At 32.3% G+C, this 21,925-nt stretch overlaps 1 protein-coding gene and 1 long non-coding RNA gene across 2 annotated transcripts; both read left to right on the plus strand.

Annotated features, from left to right (window-relative positions):
• The first annotated feature begins 1,866 nt into the window (after window positions 1-1,866).
• LOC132721724 (uncharacterized) lies at window positions 1,867-4,784 on the plus strand. The gene is made up of 2 exons (XR_009624505.1): window positions 1,867-2,237; window positions 3,031-4,784. It is a non-coding gene; the product is annotated as an uncharacterized LOC132721724 (long non-coding RNA).
• Window positions 4,785-15,734: 10,950 nt separating this feature from the next.
• Window positions 15,735-21,915, plus strand: LOC132721725 (ATP-dependent DNA helicase RecQ-like). The gene is made up of 3 exons (XM_060706094.1): window positions 15,735-15,985; window positions 19,534-19,580; window positions 21,561-21,915. The coding sequence occupies exons 1-3, from the start codon at window positions 15,894-15,896 to the stop codon at window positions 21,812-21,814; spliced, it is 393 nt and encodes a 130-aa protein (XP_060562077.1). The 5' UTR covers window positions 15,735-15,893; the 3' UTR covers window positions 21,815-21,915.
• Window positions 21,916-21,925: the final 10 nt, after the last annotated feature.

Here is a 21,925-nt window from a genome sequence, read left to right on the forward strand (position 1 = left end):
CCGGCCTTAAGCAGAATTTTTACATTTTAAGACTTGATCATGGCGAAAGATTTGAATTCAGACCATCCGCAGATGTAAAACCAGTTTATACTGCGCAATGAGAAAATGCGGATATGACCTCCAAAAATTATGCTTAGATGCATTATAACAAATCATATTGGCTAAAGTGATCTACCGGAACATTAAAATCAGCAAAACTACACGTAAATTGCAGACTCGGTTTGATTGAGTCTGCACATGAGGAATAATGAAATAGTGAAACATCCCCTGTAACATTTCAATTTACCCGCGATGGGCGCTCAAATCTTTTGCCTTCTTTTTTTTTTCATTGTTAATATTTCATTTGTACTTTATATCAGAGACATATATTATCTATGTCTCTGATTATATGCTAAATCAGACACCATAAATGCACGAAAATATTACTTTAATATGCAAAATATCTGGCTATATCAAGAAAAGTAACAGAAATTCCCCGTAAAATTATTTATTATTCGGATGTCATATTTATCCAAGAGAAACAAATCTTGTAAATTTACAAATATTTATCGTCATGATTTATCTATCATGAAATTGACAGTTTTCCTTTCTTCATGTCATTGCTGTAGTTGACTATTTTTAGACTATAGGTAGACAAGATGGACGCTGACATTGGATAGAGGTATTAGAAATTTGAACGTCGAGCTTGTATTCGTGTAAAAGGGTTCTTCAGAATTGTGGAGAGAAGAAAATAACTTAGTCTGGAATATTTTTATTCAGGTAAGTTCATCAATATTGTTGCATTTACATTAAGTGGTGCACTAAATTGTTGTCATTTAGATCATTTAGCAGACATGATACCAAACAACCAAATCAGGTAACATCTATTTTAAAATTTAACCAAACCATTTAATATATTGAGCACCATTTTTCACTTAAATCTGTAACAAAATACTAAACTTTTTACAAGGAAATTCATAAACAACTGAAAGCTAATTGTGCATAGGTTATTTTTGACGTCTAATACATACATCATGTTCATATAGAAGCGCACACTTTTCATGTACAGACGTCTTACTTTCAATAAGGTTTACATAGTAGAAAATTTTTTTTGCGATTACTTTTTTAAATATGTATATTTCTACCGTTTAAAAAAAATTGAAAACAATTTTCCCCCTAGTAATATAAATTTTTTTAAATTTTTTTTTTTTGCACAAAGAGGAAAATTGTTAACATGTCAAAATTTCTTTCTTGCCCTGAAACTTGGGAAAATTTTTCTCTATTTTCTTTTTTTGTAGGAACCCTCGTCGTTTTCAAAATCCTTTTTAATTATAGAAAAAAAAACATCATTTACTTTTCATGCTTTTCCCGGAAAAAGGGGGAAAAGTTTTTTTTTAAATATAAAATTTTTCCCAACAGTTTCTAAAAATTTTTTGTAGATACGTACTTTTATTTGACATCCTTAAAACCAAAAGTTTTGGGAAAAAATCAAATTCTGTTTAAGTTTTTCACTGTTATTTCCCCTTTCACCCCTTTTTTTCACATAAATACATCGATTTTTTGTACAATTTTGATTTTTTTCACAGTTTGAAAAACATTCTTAAAGTTTAAACTTTAAATTCCATTTTTTAAAAGGGGAAACAGTAAAAGAAGGGACACTCATGGGCCAAAATTTTCTTAATTTTAAAGGGGGTTTTGTTAAAATTTTTTTTATTTTTTATAAAACTTTAATTTAAATTAAAATTATTTAGGGTTTAAAGAAAAACGGGGTGACTTTTAACAAAGAAAATTTTTACTTTTTTTCAAACCAACCTTTTTTCCCCCCATTAAACCCCTTTACCCCAATTTGGGGATTTCCCCCAGACTAGGATTTTTAAAAAAAAAATGTTTAAGTCACACAATCTCCCTTTAAAATGTTAAATAACATTAATTATCCTTCAGGTGACATCATTTTCCTCCTTTCTGTTCCAGAATGATTGTAAACAGATTGTTTGTAACCAGAACAAGACTTCCTTAAGGCTTTGCTATGGCCTTGAACCACTTGCAATCCGCTGCATGAAAAGAAAAACAAGCCGATGTCCTAGATGTGATGGGTTTGGCAAACCAAGTATTTAATTGGCTGAAACACTGATATAAGTTTACATGAGATGACGAACAGAAGCCCATATAACAGTATTCTTGACACCCACAGGGCTGAGCTAAGAAATGATGGACAGAATCAGGGAGGAGCCATACGAACGAGCTCAAAGTTGAATCAGGTTTGCCGTATATTCAAAAAAAGTCACGTAATTTGTAAGACATGACTGAAATCGTTTAAAGGAGTATGCGCATATATTTCTGAAAAGTTGAAATACAAGTATATGTTAGTGTTCATCCGTGCTGTTCTACAGGAATTAGAAACTTCGATGGGAGCGGTAGCGACCGGAGAATGTTTCTAATTTCTGTAGAACAGCTACGGATGAATACTAACATATTTAGTGTCAAACTTTATTTGGCCTCATTAATATTCACTTGATCACGTCACTACAAATCCTGAATGGTGCATTTGAATTTGACCTTATAAATATGCATAATTTACGTCACTTTGGGCGCGAAGACCCGTGTACCGGTTGTACCCTTGCATTTCAGTACAGCATATGGCTGATGCGAGTTTTCATTTGCTTGATATTGAAACATTTATTTTCGGAAAACATTTTTGATGAGATGGACAATTGGTACTCAATATCTGGTAAGATGTATACATGTATACATACACTAAATGGCATGTGTTAACATAAAAGTAAGAAATATTACATACCTAACGATTAACGCAAATAAAAGCATATGTTGTGCCTTGACGGTACCTATGAGTTAAAAAATGAGAATTACCTGTGATATAAAAATTCAAATGAAGAGAGGTAGCCCGTGCCGCTGCAAAACCGAAAGTAGGGTGTTTTTATAAATTTTACAATTATTTTTGACAATATACTGCCATTTGTCCGAAGATGATATGTAAATGAACATACTAATTATGTATGATGCATATATAATCAAGCCACATGTTCATTTCAGCCCGAAAAATATGTCGAGGTGATGGGCGAGGCAAGACATGTCGATTTTTTGTAGCTTATTGTGAAGTTGCAGTACATGAAAAACAGGCACATGACAAATCAGCACATAAATAAAACATTCTAGTGTTCCGTGGTATACATCTTTTCCACGTGTCATACCTCCTTTCCTTATAACATTGAAATTTTACTGGATTGTTATCCATCGCTGGTTTGTTTTTAGCAGAGAATGACCTGTGCATGTGCAAAGAGGGTACCGTTTGAGCAGATTTCGCATAGAGGGTACCGATATGGATATATGCACCGTGATATACATCGGTATAAAAATTAACCTGTAACGGTATAAAATTAACCTGAAACGTAAATTTATAAAAAAAAAAAAGAGTGGGACAGTTTTTTAAATATTTTTGACAGATTTAGAAAAAATCTATATTTTATCTGTGCACGAGTGGGAAATCCTGTAATCCCCTCCCCCACGTCTTTTTATTTTTGTGGTCCTTCTGGATCATTGATTACAAATGTTTGGTGTCCTAAATCGCAATCGCAACTACTCGGCCCTTTCCGTCAGTCTTCGGATAAGGACCTCGAACACAATAGTATGAATACAAAGAACGAATGCGGTATTCCGGTCTAACCTACGCTAAGAAACTAAACATGTAAACAAATAGTAATTTAATGCTGAGAGTTGTTGACAAGTTTATTTCCAATTCATGTAGTAAAAGTCCACCTAAAATTACTGAATTCATAGGTACAAAAGCAAACAATACATTATTTATGTATTCACTAATACGAAAGTACAAAAATCCAACCTGTTGCCAAAGTGTTGACATTTAGTCGGATTTGTTTAAAATTGAACATCAGTGGGCATTTTTAAATTACAAATTGTTGTCAGACATATTTTCAAGCATAAGAGTACCGGAACAGACATTAGATGTCAATATTTAAATTCGTTTTACATTATCTCTGTTTCTATTTACATCTGTAAATCACGCGGTTGAACTACTTTCAATCCGTATTGTTTCCGAGGTAGCCGAGGCAGTTCCGAATGCCTAAATCGCTCACCTGACATCGGCTGCTAGAAATGTTCATTTGTTAATGATCGGTCCATCATTGATATATGCAAATTAATTGGCCCTAAAGTGACCATTTCTAACTCCAACAGCATGACTTATATAACTTAAATAAATGTTATATTCCGAATACCAATGCACATGATTAAGAGATTAATACCGGAAATGATGATCGGCCTACAAAATGAAAATTTGTTCAGAGGGCTTCATCCCTATGGCATTATTCATTTCAGGACATATTTCCACTTTCTAGCCCGTCTATGACGTGTCTTTAATACACTTTCAAGTATCATCAATGAACAGACTCAATCAAACCGAGCCTGCAATATTTTCAATTTTGTTGTGTTGGACTTTCTTTAGGGATTCTGTTTTTCTCTATTTTGATGACGTAAAATGTGACGTCATTGTTTCAGTTTGTACACTTTTTTATGAGTGAGACTAAAAACAGGATTGGAGCAGCACACTAAATACCGAATTTATACTGAATGATAAAATGCTAAAATCCTGTCTTTTTACCCAACGGAATGAACTTTAACAGGTCTAATTCATCTTTTCACACCGAGTTAAGTAAGATAATACAGGAAAAATGTAAAAATCGGCGAAAAAAACGATATTTGTCTATTTTGTGATCATGATTTCTGCAAGCGTCTAGAGGTACTGCTCCAATCCTGTATTGAGTTAAATCCCTTTTTTTTATGATTATGAGTTTTCGGCTTCGGTCACGTGAAACTGAAAATCACTTGAAACCAATTGAAGGCAATTCTATTACTAGAGCTATATATATAGTAATAAGTATATTAAATGGCAGTTTCAAACATGAAGACGAAAATATCTTTCCTATCAAAGTCTATATAGATCTATATTACGGTATATACATGTACACACTGGCCATAGCTTTCGCAGAAGCGGTGGGTCTACCGGTGTGGCGATGGAGAATTCGTCGCAGAAGCGGTGGAAAAAAATGGCTGTCGGATAGTTTTTTGCTGGTATCGGTAAGTTTATGACTTATTTTTACGTTATGTTTTTATGTTTAACTGATAACACCTAGTGAGACTGGAGCCCACATATGTACTCTTCCAACTTATTACACGCATGGGGTGCAAATCATGACCAGTTATGCAAACACTTCTGTACAGTTTGACGAGGGGACGCCACTTTTGCCTAATATTGTTTATAACACTACAAATGTACTCGAAACTACCCCTAGATACACTGGCATCGCATCGTATGTATGATAATTACACAACAGAACCATATTTTGGAACTTTTGGAAATTGATATTACCATTTTCATAAAAGAATTGACAAAAAATGATTACAACGCAGGCGGCGGTGGATTCGATTCCAACGCAGTGCGGTGGGTCCGATATCATTTATGTCTTTTTTAACGTTAAAGGAGTTTAGCTCCAAACGCCTAAAAATACAAATGAAATATATATTTGTTAATCCTAACACATATAGTTGTTATATATATCAATGGTAGTAAATATACGCTTTTTTGAAAACAAAACGACTCTCAGATATGCTGTATATAGATGCGCTTTGAACCAGCCTTGCTATAATCGGAGTCATTTGGGATAATGCGGGTTCTCACATTCATAGCGCACCGCATTTAAATACGACAGAGCTGAGTGCCACGCTTGAATTTGTTGAAATATTTTATAAATAAATAAAACGGCAATAGTTTAAATTTTTTCACATAGTTTGTTTGTATATTGAAGGTGAAGTTTGATATTGTTGAAAAAGAAAAATATGATGAAAATATATAATAAGTACCAGTAATATATATTTAATAGATGACTCGTGTCGCCTGTTGACAAAAGGATAATGTGAAAATATTGGAAATAGAATCAACATCAAACATCACAACCCAGCATCAAAAGATGGGTTGTTATCTAATCAACCCAATTACGTTACGTTTAGCGGATCGGGCTCCGACAGTGAAAACAATTGTAATAACTATATAATTATGAGATTATTTAACTTATAATAATGTTGACTCAATCCACATGTTTATCAAATACCCTGTTTTCCACCAGTTTTGTAAAATATGTATGTTTGTATTTTCACATCATGTTGTTATATGTAACACATGTAACCTGATGATCAATAAAGGTATCTGTCTGTCTGTCTGTCTGTCTGTCTGCAAGGTGATTTGAAGGATGTGCGAATTTTTTAACACATTTTTTTATCTTGTGTATATTTTTGACGTATAAATATTTACTTTTTTTCAAAACAGCATATATGTAAGTTTTATTGAAATATATGATAAGCATATGTGCTGGAATAAATAAATGTACAATCATTTGGATTTTAAAGCAGCACGCCTCAATATTCATGTTTATTTTCATGAAAAGTTTGGAAATATATTTATGTTTTACTTTTACCACGGTACATGTTCCTCCTTGTTAATTTGTGTCATCTCAGTAGAGTTAAAAATATAAACATAGAAATTTGATTGATAATGTCTGGCAGAGCCAGACGTCTTTATTGTCTAAGAATAGATTATGATATAATCAAAAAGATTAACCAGAAACTTCAAATACGCTTTCATATAGAGAAAACAATTGTAGCAAACGTTATAATAGATGACACAAAGTTGGACAACAAAAACCACCAAACTGTCCAACCAAAGGAGAACGTCAGACCGTGAAAAGCAACGAAAACGAAAGAGCGGCCATTTTAATTGTGACTTAAAGATTACAATTACAATTTACAAACAAAAATATACGATAATTTGAACGCGTGCATGTGCAATTCGCTCAAAGGCCAATAAACAACATTTTCGTCTACCTTTTTTGTCAGGTATTTTGTAATATTTTATTTCAAAAATGCATTCTTTAATTTTTTTATATTACATGCAGCCTATTTACAGCTTTTTACACGTTAAATAAAAATGTGATATAATTTAATGTTAACATATAAAGCTATATTAAAAATGAAAAATAAATAAAATAAAAAAATAGATAAAGCAATAAAGCTAAAAATTAGTGTCACTATCAACAGATCTTATCTTATCTCATCTTATCTCATCTGATCAATGTATTAGAATTTTATCACAAACTGTTCATAAGTAAAAATAAAAGTTCAAAATAAAGTTATGATCAATGTGTAAATACATAGTTAATGATGACTCTTGTGTGTTAAACTACAAAAACATTTTGATTTGTTAAATTTGATAAATTAAATTCAATATACGAGTTTAAGCTATAATTATCATTTAAGCGATACAAGTTAACATATACTTCAAATGTTGAACTAGTGTCCAAAATTGGGATTTAATTTATCAAGACATTTTATTAGTTAAATGAATTGCATAGTTTTGTAAAGAAAATACAACTTTAAGTATTTTTAATTCAATTTATAAGTTAAATTACCATTTAAGCACTGCATAGTTTACATACACACCGAAATGTTAAACTAGAATCTAAAAACAGGATTGTTTTATAAAAACATTTAATAAGGTACATATGCATAGATTGAAAATAGAAAATAGAATACAAGATAATTTTATAATTAATGTATACATTTATAATTTGATTTTAAACAAACCATACATGTAGTTAACATTCACCCAATATGTTAAAACTAGATCTAAAACAGGGATTGTTTTTATAAAACATATTTGATAAGTACATGATGCATTAGATTGAAAATAGAAAAATAGAATACAAGATAATTTTATAATTAATGTATACATTATAATTAATTTTAAACAACCCATACATGTAGTTAACATAACCTTAATATGTTAAACTAGTATCAAAACAGGGATTGTGTTATAAAAAATATTTATAAGGTACATATGCAAAAAAAGGTATATTTACTTTCATTGATATATATATAACAACTTTATGTGTTAGAATTAACAAATATATATATTCATTTGTATTTTTAGGTGTTTGGAGGCTCAACTCCTAAGTGTCGGTGACTTTAACGTTAAAAAAAAAGGACATAAATGATATCGGGCCCATCGCACTGCGTTGCAATCGAATCCACCGCCGTCTGCGTTTGTAATCATTTTTTTGTTCAATTTCTTTTATGAAAATGGTAATATCAATTTCCAAAAGTTCCAGAATATGGTTCTGTTTGTGTAATTATCATACATACGATGCGATGCCAGTGTATCTATGGGTAGTTTTTGAGTACATTTGTAGTGTTTAAACAAAATTAGGCAAAAGTGGCGTCCCCTCGTCAAACTGTACAGAAGTGTTTGCATAACTGGTCATGATTTGGCACCCCATGCGTGTAATAAGTTTGGAAGAGTACATATGTGGGCTCCAGTCTCCACTATGTGTTATCAGTTTAACATAAAAAACATAACGTAAAAATAAGTCATAAACTTACCGACACAGCAAAAACTATCCGACAGCCATGTTTTTTCCACCGCTTCTGCGACGAATTCTCCATCGCCGCACCGGTAGACCATCGCTTCTGCGAAAAGCTATGGCCAGTGTGATGTATAAACTTAGAAAATCTCGGTCGGACAAGGGAGCATTGATTTATGTTTCTTTGTGCACTATGGTACCAAAGGTGATTCGCAAAACTAAGCTATTTTATGCTCAGGGACAGTGTATTTGATTTTTAAAAAAGAGAAAAAACTGGATTCCCTTAAAAAAACGCCTAAAACGACCCAAATTTGTTTAATGCTGGCATTGGTCGGTTTGAAATTGAGCCCCTGTTCCATGGGCGCCTGGAAAGTGCATGTTACCGTCCACGGCCCCTGACCGGCATAAGGAGGGAGTTTCACCCATTTTAAACTTTGAAAATCGGTGAAAATTTTGAATTTTTAAGAAAAATCCGAGATTGGTGTCCTTTACGGCAGTTTACCATGGAAGCTTCATTGTGATACGTTAGTACCATTTCATGAGAAGCGGCGTATGGTTCCTAATTAAAAAAAATGCATGTGCCCTAAACGAGAAAACAATGGGCTGAACGAAATAAATGGAATTTTGAAAGGGGATCTGAGGTTATGAAATATGATAAACAAGATCGACAAGGAAAGGCGGCGTTCAATGAACGCAGCCCCCACCCGACCCAGTAACAAGCGTCAGTGGCAAGGAGCCCAGGAGGACCCCAAACAAAAATAGGACAGGGCAGAAGGCAGAGCACGGGCAGGCAAACCACTACATAAGAATAAATAATTAGTAACTGATAAGGAACTAAAAGAAAACAAATAAATGATTGAATATTAGGCCCATAAAGTCAAAAAAGGCACAGGGGAAGGGGACATGAGACCCGGGGAAAGGGGGGAATAAATAAAATAAATAAAAACTAGGGGCAAAGGGAAAGATACTTACCGTAGAGACGAGAAATAACAAGAGACACCATAACAGTATAAAATAACATAGACATACATCTGAGGAACATAGAGGGGCGCCGCCTTGGAACGGTCAGCAGCATAAATACTGCTGGGGAGTTTAAACCGGTTAATGGTGCACCAAACCTCGCTCTTAGCCCCACCATGTTCCTATAAACAAGACAGTGTAAATAAAATGAATCCCCGCCAAGTGAAATTCTAACAGTTGTTATGGTTACAAAAGGTTAAATAAGTAAAACACCAAAATGATCATGTAGAAACATATAAAAGTAAACCCAATGACCATAACAAAAGTACTCGATGTCTTAAAGGAAGACAGAGCAACAAGAAAATCACCTACAAGGGCCCGACGAAGCAAGACAGAAGACAAACATTAAGGCAATTCAGTCCCAAAGGGCTTTAAGAACTGTCCATCATAGAGTCTCCCACTTGATCCGTCAGATGTAATCAAAAGAGGAAAGCGTAGTGTCCAACTGTAAATGGGTTGAACACTAAGTATGCGGTATGTCTTAAAATAGTAGGGTCATAACCCCTTTTAATAAAACGTTTAATAATTTTAGTGAACACAACAGAAAAATTACAATGACCCAAGATCTTACGAAGTTTGTAAACAACATCCCCGTAAAAATCAGGCTGGCTAATCCCTTGTCGCAGAAATATTTCTAGATCACTATTGAATTTTGAAATTAAATCAAAGTTACGATTGTAAAATTTTGTAAAATATTTACGTAATTTATTATAGCGGTAGCCCTGTTTTAGTAGCTTATCTGAGATAAGCCTGCATATCACAGATACGACGTCAAAAGACAAATTTAAAAAGCACCCAGCATTTTTTAAGAAATACAGCGTTTTCATTGGATGACAAAATAAAGCTGGACACTAATTTTTTTTGTACAAGTCTATATAACGTAAGTGAACCCCGAAGCGGCGCTGTATGGCATGACTCATAGAATTTTGTAGAGGACCAACTTTGGATGTAACATGCTCTTGGCATTGTAGTTTCAGAGACTTTGTGAATGTGAATGTTAAAAACTCTTTGATAACCATTTGACCCTCAGGACAGGAATATTTTGACCGCAGGAACATAATTTATATACATGCATGTCTTTTGTGTATAAATCACCAACAATGTTCTGAAACACGCCAAAATATATCCATGTATAATAATTAAGCCTCGGGCGGGGTCAATATTGCATCAGGAGCATGATTAATTGATGCCACGAATAATTTAAGATTAGGCTAGGCATTGTAGTTTTCAATGACTTAATTTAAAGTCTAGTTTGAACTATTGTGACCTGCTTATGGACTTGAACCATTATATTATATGTGTGTATATGGTCAACTAATGACAAGCACTGTGAAGGTTGGTCGGATTTTTGCTTTAGGTGCTGCTTAAACAAATTGTTGATAACGACGAACAACGACTGATGACGACGGACAAATTGCCATAATAAAATCTCACCACTGAGCAGTTGCGCTACGTTGAACTAAAAAAATGTCGGTGTAGATTATCTAACCAGGCAGTTATATCTATTGATCATACACCAATAAATAATTTCCTAACTTGCAGACGACAACATTTTCTTATCTGTTATGTAACCGGCTGCATGACTCTCTTTATTAATAATATGCAAACATGCCGATAAATGTTTAGTTATGGTATTAGATGTAAAGTTCACATTATTAAACGTTGTGTTTGTGTATAGATTATGATAAAGGTAAATAATGGGAAGTTTTAGATGGCTTTTGAAACAATGTTTATTATAGTGAAGAAGAAGAAGAGGAGGAGGATGAAGAAGTAGAAGAGGAAGAAGAACAACAACAACAATAACAACAAATACAAAAAACACATATGTTTTCATCAGTAAAAGATAAATTCTTAATCTAACTTTAGAAGTGTTAAGAGACTACTATAGTTTTGAAATTAAAAGAATCAAAGCAAACGAAAAGCATATCCTGCAAAAAATGAGGTAAATTGAAACCGGTATCTGTCAAATTTGATAAAACAGAAAGAGGGTGGGTTCATATTTGTCACTTTTCAATGGCACGTCATTATATCATTATCTAGATACAATTCTGAACATTTGTGTCAAAATTGAGGGAGGTTTATCATCGCGGTTTGGAAATATAAATATTTTAAGTTGTAAAACTACCCTATTTACACTCATTTAAATCTAAAAAGTATATATAAATTTGAAAATATTTCTTTATTAATTATCTTTCGGGAAAAAAATAAATAAAATAAAGATTAAAACCACAATTATACCAAGCATAAAGATAAAAAAAAGTACAAAAAAATTGTCATCAGTTGGGCTTGAACTCATGCCCGACATAAACTATGTATCTAATACGCTTAATACCTTAAAGCTGCATGCCACTATATAAATAAAATCAATTTTGAGAAATATGTACTACGACTTTAGGAAAAGTAAAATGATTCATGATTCAAGTAATATTGTACATGTTATGTGCGGTTACTGACTGATTTTTCTGTATTTACAATTATATTTCTACTGCGTTATTTACGCAGTGAGGCATAATTTATTTTGACAAATTTTTTTGGTAATAAACGTGGGTTGTAAGTGCTATTGATAATATGTAAATTGCTTCCTTTTGGAAATTTCACAATATTATACATTCAAATACATTTTCAAAATGTTCATGAAAGTTAGATTGAATCTGGAGGCGTGCTGCTTTAGTTTAAGTGTATTGTAAAAATATATATATTGAAGTGTTTATTTATACGAAGCTAAGGTCACGAGCTTTTCGAAAGTCGTTATTAACTAACATCATTTGTATTGTTTTGCATTTGCAAGATCGACTTTACTTATAAACTTTGGTTTTCATTCGATATTCATTGGTTATTTATGTAGTTAGTATCGAACCTATTTATTGGTGTAATACTGTTCATGACAAAGGAGTACGCTTAAGTCTTCCTATAAAATTCTGCCATGTTAATTTCCCTCTTGATGTCTTGTTGTATCGTAAGTTTTTTTTCCCATAACACTTTCTTTCTAGTGTTTTATTTTGATTATTTTGTTTTATATGTATGACATCTTAATGAAACTTGGCAACATGTCACAGTACTATGTGTACATAACGGCTCCCCAGGCTTTGTGGAGTTATAGCCCCTTTAGTAACTATTGATTTAAGAGCAGTCGTCTGTTCAATAACTTAGTTACAAAGTCGGTTCAGACAAGTTAACTTTCATAACCCGAAAATGAAGAATAAACCTGTGTTCGATTTATTTTTCCATATTTACTAGATATTTCACTATTTTGATTGTGAGTGTGTGCATACTAGCAAACATTATTTTTCTCTGTTAATAGATGAAAGTCTCGTTATACCTCCTGATGGACTTTGTCCCAATGTTAGGAAGTTAAGTGTGCATATGAATGATGCTCCTTGGTTATCTTTAAATGGCCGCTCTTTCATATTACATGTATCACACACTTTGTGTGATTTAAAGGCCCATTAAGCCAAAAGATGTTATAATTTTTTATCTAAAAAAACCAAAAAAAACTTGTTTTATTCATGTGTCTTGTTATATGAAAAAATACTCATTGACCATAATATATACCTGAGCCTTCTTTTACTTCTTCGAAATTTGTCAATTAGAACAGTTATAGTTATAATGTATCTTGTATGGAAGCCAAAAAAAAAAAAAACACTTTGTGTAACCTTTACACTTAGAGCTATGGTGGCTGATTTTTGCCATTCATATTTTCGCCCCGCGACCCCGACTTTTCGCTTGGAGGGGTCGCGAGGCGAAAATACGAATGGCACGAATCAGCCACCAAAGAGAGCTATTAATTCAGGCGATAAACATCTTATATGTTTTAAATTTATCATCAAAACGATACAAAACATGTGTGTAAAGAAAACAAATCTTCATTTCTGAGGCTTAATGCTTGTACAAGTATTATATAGTACAAATATATGCTTATGAATTTGAAAAAGAAATGACCTTGCCTCCAAGTAGCGCTCGGTTTTTGTTTGTTTCGGGAGTTGTGTGGTTTGTTTAAATAACTACATTTGTAAAATTGGAGATCTTCGTTAAGGTATAGAGAAAAATAATTTCTATGAAGTAATATGAAGTTTATGTTCAGAATTATTTCTTCTTTTTTTCGCATTTAATAAAGCAGCTCGTCATAATTTAACATTAACAAAAATGAAGGCACTCTTTTTTTAACTTCACCACCTAAACTCTTCAGACGCATTCAGTCCGAAAAATGCTACATAATTTTTATATTTCAAAGGCGTTTTATTTTAGGTATCCTAAAGAATACTAATTTGACATATGGCTGTGTCATCTTTTGCGTCTGTAGAATTTTGGCAATTAGTAAAGTTAAAGTGATTTAGTATTTTGAAAAGAAGTAAACAAACCACTCTTAAGGCATAGTGTGCCTTTAACAAGTACCCAAAATGCGACAACAACAAAAAAACAGCAGCAACAAAAACAATTACTATTAATTAACAGTGCTTAATTGTAGATTTATTTTCATTGTATTGTAATGTTTATATGTTATGTGTTTGATTAATCATATGCATTTGAATTATCATTGTACATTGATATGTTATTTTGTCTTGGCCATATTCTATAATTATTTACTTGTAAGTGGCCAAAGGCATATTTATGCCGATTGCTAAATAAAGATTGAATTGAATTGAATTGAATTAATAATTACTCTTTCTACGATAAAAAGTAGTCGATTATAGATCGATAGGATTTGGGTCGGGCAATATTTTATACATATGTAGGCCCTACAGAGTTATATATTACTTCAAATCAGCGCTTTATTATAGATGGGTCAATTTTTATTATGAAAAATCATGGCCAGGAAAAATGTGAATGCACTTCGTTTTACCGGCAAACAGGATCATACGATTTTATATTCCTTTACCGAAAATGAAAACTATATGCAAACATTTTTTTAAATTGCCTACTAATACACGCACGCACGCACGCATTCATTCTCTCACCCAAGCACGCACGTAGCAATATAAAATAGTTCAGATAGACTTGTTGATGTAAATAATATGCGCTTCATCTAAAATTAGTTCATTAATTCAAAAGAGATGACAGAGAGACATACGACTCCAGCCCAGTGTTCATTATGAAATATGATATGTTGATCTTTGCAATTTTATTTTATCAGTTTAATCAATTTTCAAAGGGGTGACATTTCAAGCAATTTATTGTACGTTTTGGTTTCAAAAGAATGTGCAATTTCCCTTTATTTAAATTACAGTGTCATTCAGTGAGATGTTAATGATAGAGTTCGAGAAAAATACTGTAACCGTAGTAACCGACCCTATTTTATTTTGGATTATTCACTATTTTCAAATGATAATACAGGGCTTCACATCATGAAACTGGATGTAGATCTATGTCGTCTGTTATATATTTTATCAATGGTAGAAGTGAGCAGTAGCGGTAGCAAAATTATAAAGCGTGAAGTTTGCAGTAGCACAGCAGCAGCGGTAGCAAAATTATAAAACGTGAAGTTTACTGTAGCACAGCAGCAGCGGTAGCAAAATTATAAAACGTGAAGTTTGCAGTAGCACAGCAGCAGCGGTAGCAAAATTATAAAGCGTGAAGTTTGCAGTAGCACAGCAGCAGCCGTAGCAAAATTATAAAACGTGAAGTTTGCAGTAGCAATAGCATATCAGTAGCAGAAGCAAAATTATAAAAAGTGGAATTGGCAGTAGATCTAGCAATAGCACATCAGTAGCAGTAGCAAAATTATAAAACGTGACAATGGCAGTAGCAGTAACAGTAGCGCAGAAGTAGCAGTAGCAAAATTATAAAACGTTAAATTGTCAGTAGCAGTAGCACAGCAGTGGCAGAAGCACAACAGTAGCAGTGACAGTAGCACAGCAGTAGCAAAGCAGTAACAGAAGAACATTAGTAGTAGTAGTAGATTACGCCCATACTTTTCATGTTTTTCCTGCTCTTAAAATATTACGTGTGTTTTACGCCTGGAAAAGTGGTTTTACGTCCAATTTCCGTGTCTTTTCCTGCTACTTTACGGCTGGAATTTTCGTACGGGCATCTTCAAACCAGTTCTTGAGTAGTTAAAATAAAGCTTGGCTCATTCCCAATAACAATAATCTACTGCAAGTCTATGCAGTGGATTGGATATTGCTATGAGCTGGCAAGAAGGTACCTGGGAAACAATTTTTATGAAGAAGTCAGCTCTCCTGAAACAGCAAGGGTTGTCATGTTTCATTCTTCAATGGAAAAGGAGTCTGGAAATGGAATGGCAAGTACATGAAAATAATGATATTAAAAATTCTATATTTATAAGTAATTTAGAGATTAAATAATGGTTTACTTGTTTCTATCAGCTGTTCAAATTCAATATCAAATTTGACCTCATTCTAATTCTTTGTTTAAGCAGAATACAAAACATATACATATATTTTATATTAGTTGTCGTAATTGAGAAATCAATTAATATTTCAGCTTAAGAAAATGATATTAGAGACCTTGCAAAAGTCAGATACAGATTGTTGCATCCGACTTGTAATTTCTTCTATTGCTCTGGGAATGGGTGCTGATTTAAGGTAGCTCGCTACTTTCCGACCGAAATATGACAACATCTCAGATCTTGATGATTTTTTGTATGCGAACGTATAAATATTGCAGTATTATTTTATAAATAAACAGCGTTACTATGACATCAAAGCGCCCTCTATCGGTGGCGGCGAAATTGCGTCTTTTTTATCAATAAACCGGTCTGTTCTTATCAATTTTCATCCGATTTCATTCATTTTAATTTTTTAATGTTCAGTAAATGTATATCTTTGTAATGATGTCTTTCTTTAACATTTACTCAATAGTCTGCGATTTAACGTCATTTTTCTCTACGTTCTGACGTCCATATTTGATGCAAATATCGCGCGATATCGCAATAAAGATTGTGTAATAAAAAAAAATCAACACGGTGAATTTTGCTATAATTTTCCGAGCGTGTAGTGAGATAGTGAAGGAAAATATTTATGCAATAAAAATATAGGGTCAACGCGTGAGATATTTTGCTATTACTGTTTTAAAATAAAATAAAGGGTGAGTGAAACGTAATGATTTTGGTGACGTTAATAGATGTTGGAGTTCAAAGAATAATACCAAATAACAATTTTCTTACGTCAAACATTACGATAGTAAGTATAAACAACACAGGGACTTGATGAAATGTATATTTTTTAAATTGTTGATAATTTTCTCATTGAAAGTATGCGCTAGATGAGCACATTTACAATGTTTAATCCGACAATCCCTTTTTAAATACTTTCCTAATTTGCAGGACACAGTCTCATACATCTTTTAATTCTAATTTTATAATGTGATGTTGTTAAAGTGTTATATTATTATATGAATTACATGTAACTAGTTTCAGCGCAAAAAATAAGATTCACATATTGCTGTATGAATGAAGTAAGAATATTAGTTTGCTTAGCTTATACCCGTAGAATATTTATTTTACGTTACATTCAGCTTTTAAACACTTTCATAAAATCACACAAAGGCAGACGAGCCTCGGTGTTAAAATACATCGTAAAAATACAATTAAAATAGATATGCATACAAATGTGCCGAAATAAGTGATAAATAAAATTCAGAAATAATATTCAAATATGTTAAAGGAACTCCACTGAGGTTTTTTGACATGATGGAACTGATAATATTTTTTCCAGATAAATGTACCATTTGATGTAGGTTTAGACCATTAATCTTTGTGCAAAATTTCAGAGCATTCGCGCACTTCGTTTTTCCAGAATAATTATTCAAAATGAAAATCGTTTAAACGCTTTTCACCCAAATCGGGCTAACAAAAGCATAAAAATACGATTACAATTTATTTCAAAGTATATTTCTTAACTATCTTCGCATATATTTCTGTTTAAAGTGCCCCAGGTCATTTATGTAAGAAATTCAAATGTTATGTGTTTGGCTTTTCAACCTCAGTGGAGTCCCTTTAAGAATATTTAAAAACAACCTGTACAAGAAACAAAAACCTTTATTTTATTTTTATTTTTGCTTACCATTTTTAAGTCTGTGCAATACATAGATTATATAATTATAATCTAATTAAAATGTCATGATAATTAGAAAATGAGCACTTGTGTGACAAACTATAAACTATTTTCGAAGCAAAATCATACTGAATAAAAAATTATATAAGCATATTCGCAACTGCAGACTCGAATGTGAAACACCCAATATAACCATTACTCAACTCGGATTCATTACCGCTTTTTCATTACAGTATAACATAGCGGGCTCAAAGTATTATTTATTTCTAAAAAGTTCCACTACATTTTACCTCTGTAGAGCAACCACTCTAGGCAACAAAGGGCATTTCTCTGTAAAGGTTATACTGTAACTATATTTTAATTAAATACAAAATATAATTATTAAATAACTTGTGCAACTTTTGTTACCACTGAATACGAATAATGTATTATGTTGACGTTATCGTGTTCATTTTTTAATACAATACAGTTTGCTTTAACCTTTTCCCTCAAATAAGCGTGTTTCGACGGCTTTTTGCCCCCCCCCCCTTTTTTCAGGCCTCAAACAGTGAAAAAATGCCCTATTTAGGCCTCAAACACTGGTTTTCGTTTGAGAAATGTTGTTAAAAAAAGTGACCACTTTTTCGGCGCCGTCCCCCATCCAAATGTTACATGAGGGGTATGCCAGAAGGGGGATGTGGCCCCTTCTGTTTGGGGAGTTTGAAGGGGGGCGGCTGGTTTAAGATAAATAAGAATATCTGTAATTATGTGAAATACGTGAGAAATTAAAGCCATAGCATGAGAGCGTGATTCCTGCTTTAAATCTGAGTCTCACGCTTAGTGCAGGGTATTTAGCTGCGAGAGAAAATAGAATAACTGATGGCTTTTAATAGATAAATTTTTATACTTGTAGAAATTTTTGAATTTAATGTCTGCTAGATTTTATAATATAATTAAGACTACCAGTGAATCATGACTTACGTACAAATCGTTGCTACTTCCAGTTGATCATATATTTTTGAAACGTAAATTTGATTCATTTCCTACCAGAGACATAGATGTTATCTATGTCTCTGTTCCTACTAACTGATATAAAAATTATACAATTCAAAATTGTTACATATGATAACATGGAAGTTTGTACCGGGATACACATAACATGATGACATTGCGACTGCACCAGCCTTTTCATTCTTTTTTTCTGACATTCTTTGCAAAATTTATGTTTTTATAATTTCCACTTAGGTGGCCTTTTAATTATATTTTTCAATATTCTGAATTGTCTTTCAGTCCTCGAAGTATTTATATCCATTCGTTGCAGTTTTTCAGAGATTGATACCAACTTTTGCAGTTTTACCCTGATTTGTTGTACATGTATATAATTGAAGATATTCATCGAAATGCAGGCATCTGACAGGACTTTTAAAAAAACATTTTTACGGAACATGTCATAATACTATTGTTGTTGATGGTTTTCACACATTTTTATTCCTGTCAGTATGATATTTATCGAAAAAGTCGTGAAAATTTCCTTGAGAAAAATATTTGACGTCACCAAAATCATTACGTTTTACTCACCCTTTATTTTATATTCAAATAGTAATAGCAAAATATCTTACGCGTTGACCCTATATTTTTATTGCATAAAGATTTTCTTTTATGACTTCACTACATGTTAAAAAAATTATAGCAAAATTCACCGTGTTGATTTTTTATTATTTCACAATCTTTATTGCGATATCGCGCGATATTTGCATCAAATATGGACGTCAGAACGGGAGGGAAAATAACGTAGAATCGCAGAGTATTAAGCAAATGTTCAAGAAAGACATCGTTACAAAGACATACATTTACTGAACATTATAAAATTAAAATGAAGGAAATCTGATGAAAATTGATAAGAACAGACCGGTTTATTGATAAAAAAGACGCAATTTCGCCACCACCGATAGAGGGCGCTTTGACGTCATAGTAACGCTGTTAATTATAAAATAATGCTGCAGAAGTAAAGCATACATATCTACATGTCTGTATACCAAAAATCATCAAGATCTGAGATATTGTCAAATTTCGGTCGGAAAGTAGCGAGCTACCTTAAGGCATATAAGTAGGATAATACATGCAGGACCGCCTACAACAATGGAAGGTAAAACAATATGTCAAGCATTCTAAGTTATATCGTTTTATTTAGTTAATTGACAAATATACTTAGGCTGATGAGATGACAAGTCAAATGCCTGCCTCTACTTCATTCATGCATTTTTCCCCAATTTTTAGCAAAACATAGCTGAAATTCCCATTTCCACGGGTATTGGTCATGTTAACAAAATACCAGAAAAAGTCCTGGGGGCAAACTGTTGTTTTCTTAAGCAAGAGAATTTACACTGATGGAATATTACTGTTTTGTTACAGAGGCATAATGTAATATAGAATCAAATTGAAATAAATTATGTTATGTATAAACTGATTACATGCATGACCATGTAATGTCTGTCCATAGATTTTAGATCACATGCTGCCAAAGAGGTGAAAAAATAACTTCAATCTTATTTTTACATTGTGAGAGTAGCACTTGATTATGTATGTATGTTAAAGTGACTCCACTAAGGTTTTTGACATGATGGGACTGAAAATATTTTTTCCAGATAAATGTACCATTTGATGTAGGTTTAGACCACTAATCTTTGTGCAAAATTTCAGATCATTTGCGCACTTCGTTTTTCCAGAATAATTATTCAAATTATAAGAAAATGATCCAAAACGAAAAGCGTTTAAACGCCTTTAACTCAAATCGGGCTGAGAAAAAAATAAAAATACATTTTTCAATTTATTTCAAAGTATATTTCTTAACTATTTTTGCATATATTTCTGTTTAAAGTACCCCAGCTCATATAAGTAAGAAATTTAAATGTTATGTTTGTAGGCTTTTAAACCTCAGTGGAGTCCCTTTAAATCTGTTTTGTTTTAAAACCTTGTGTCAAAAATAAAGTGGAACATAACTCATTTAAAACTGCAATCATATATCACTAATGCAAAAGCATGTAAGTGCATTTACTAAATTACAATACCAAGCATGTCAAAATATATGTATAGATTTACCTCAGTGAAATACCAAACTTATGACTGTATGAAATAATTTCAATGGTATACCAATCATGTGAAAACATATGTATGGAATAACTATGATTAATTACCAATCATGTAAAAACTTATGTATGGAATAACTATGATAAATTACCAATCATGTAAAAACTTATGTATGGAATAACTATGATAAATTACCAATCATGTAAAAACTTATGTATGGAATAACTATGATAAATTACCAATCATGTGAAAACATATGTATGGAATAACTATGATTAATTACCAATCATGTAAAAACTTATGTATGAAATGGATTACCAATGATGTGAAAACAGATGTATAGAATTGCATCATTGAAACATGTAAAAACATATTTTTTATTTAAATATTTCACTGCAGTAACAATCAATGAAAAACATAATTATATATGCAATTATCACAATGAAATAACAATAATGTAAAAATATATATAAAATAACATACTTATTACATGTTAGGGCTGTCATGGAATATCACAATATTGATATATCATTGATATTCATCATCCCATGCAATATCGAAACATACTTTCAAATATCGATACAAGCTAAAACAAAATTCTGTTAGATAATATACCTATTTTGACTTATAAGAGAAGTGACTTTTGCTAACTTGAACTTTAAATTACGTTTTCAAATGTCAGTGACAAAAATAACAGAATAAAACAGTAAGTTTGTAGTATTTGTAAATTCTAATACAAGCTTGCATAACACTATATTCCCAATTAATGATGATCCTGATTTATAACAATATTTAAATGTTTTTCATTGTCTCTACTGTCAAAGTCGATACTCATATATCAATATATTGTCGATATTTGTCTCTCGATATATCAATACAAAATTTGCTGTCAATGACAGTCATGTTACAAGGTGGATATTATTTTTGGTTTTGAGTGACAACATTATTAATGAATTACAGGATTGAACAAAAATGAAAGTCGTATATGATGCTGATTATATTTCAAAGCCTTTTGAACATGCAAATAATATCTTTTCAGCCTATGTTCAAGAAGTTGGAAGGGCTGGGAGAGAGGACATGCAGGCACAAGCTATACTGTTCTATAACAGTAGTGACCTTGGTGTGAAGCACATACGTGCAGAAATGAAGAATTACTGCCAGACAAAAAAATGCTTAAGAGAAGTTATTAATGAATTCTTTGGGTTTTCCACAGAAATCAAACCTTTAAACTGCTGCAGTGTCTGCCAAAGTGAACTTAGTATAGAATGGGACTTTGGAAATTTACTTCTGTAATAAACAGTTACAATTTGTGTGACTTTTGTGCCAAGTGCTACATTTGTATGTGACAGGAAAGTAATATGAAGCTAATAATTTTAGCAATTCTGTAATAAGTACAGATTCTTT

The sequence above is a fragment of the Ruditapes philippinarum genome, unplaced genomic scaffold, assembly GCF_026571515.1.
Source record: "Ruditapes philippinarum isolate M1 unplaced genomic scaffold, ASM2657151v2 ctg2703_1_1_1_1, whole genome shotgun sequence".
NCBI lineage: Eukaryota > Metazoa > Mollusca > Bivalvia > Venerida > Veneridae > Ruditapes > Ruditapes philippinarum.

Excerpts from the sequence above, each read along its gene's own strand:
- LOC132721725 (XM_060706094.1), top strand. The coding sequence starts at position 15,894 with ATGATATTAGAGACCTTGCAAAAGTCAGATACAGATTGTTGCATCCGA. Across the intron at positions 15,986-19,533 it reads GGAATGGGTGCTGATTTAAG|GCATATAAGTAGGATAATAC; the intron begins GTAGCTCGCTAC and ends AGCTACCTTAAG. Across the intron at positions 19,581-21,560 it reads ACCGCCTACAACAATGGAAG|CCTATGTTCAAGAAGTTGGA; the intron begins GTAAAACAATAT and ends ATATCTTTTCAG.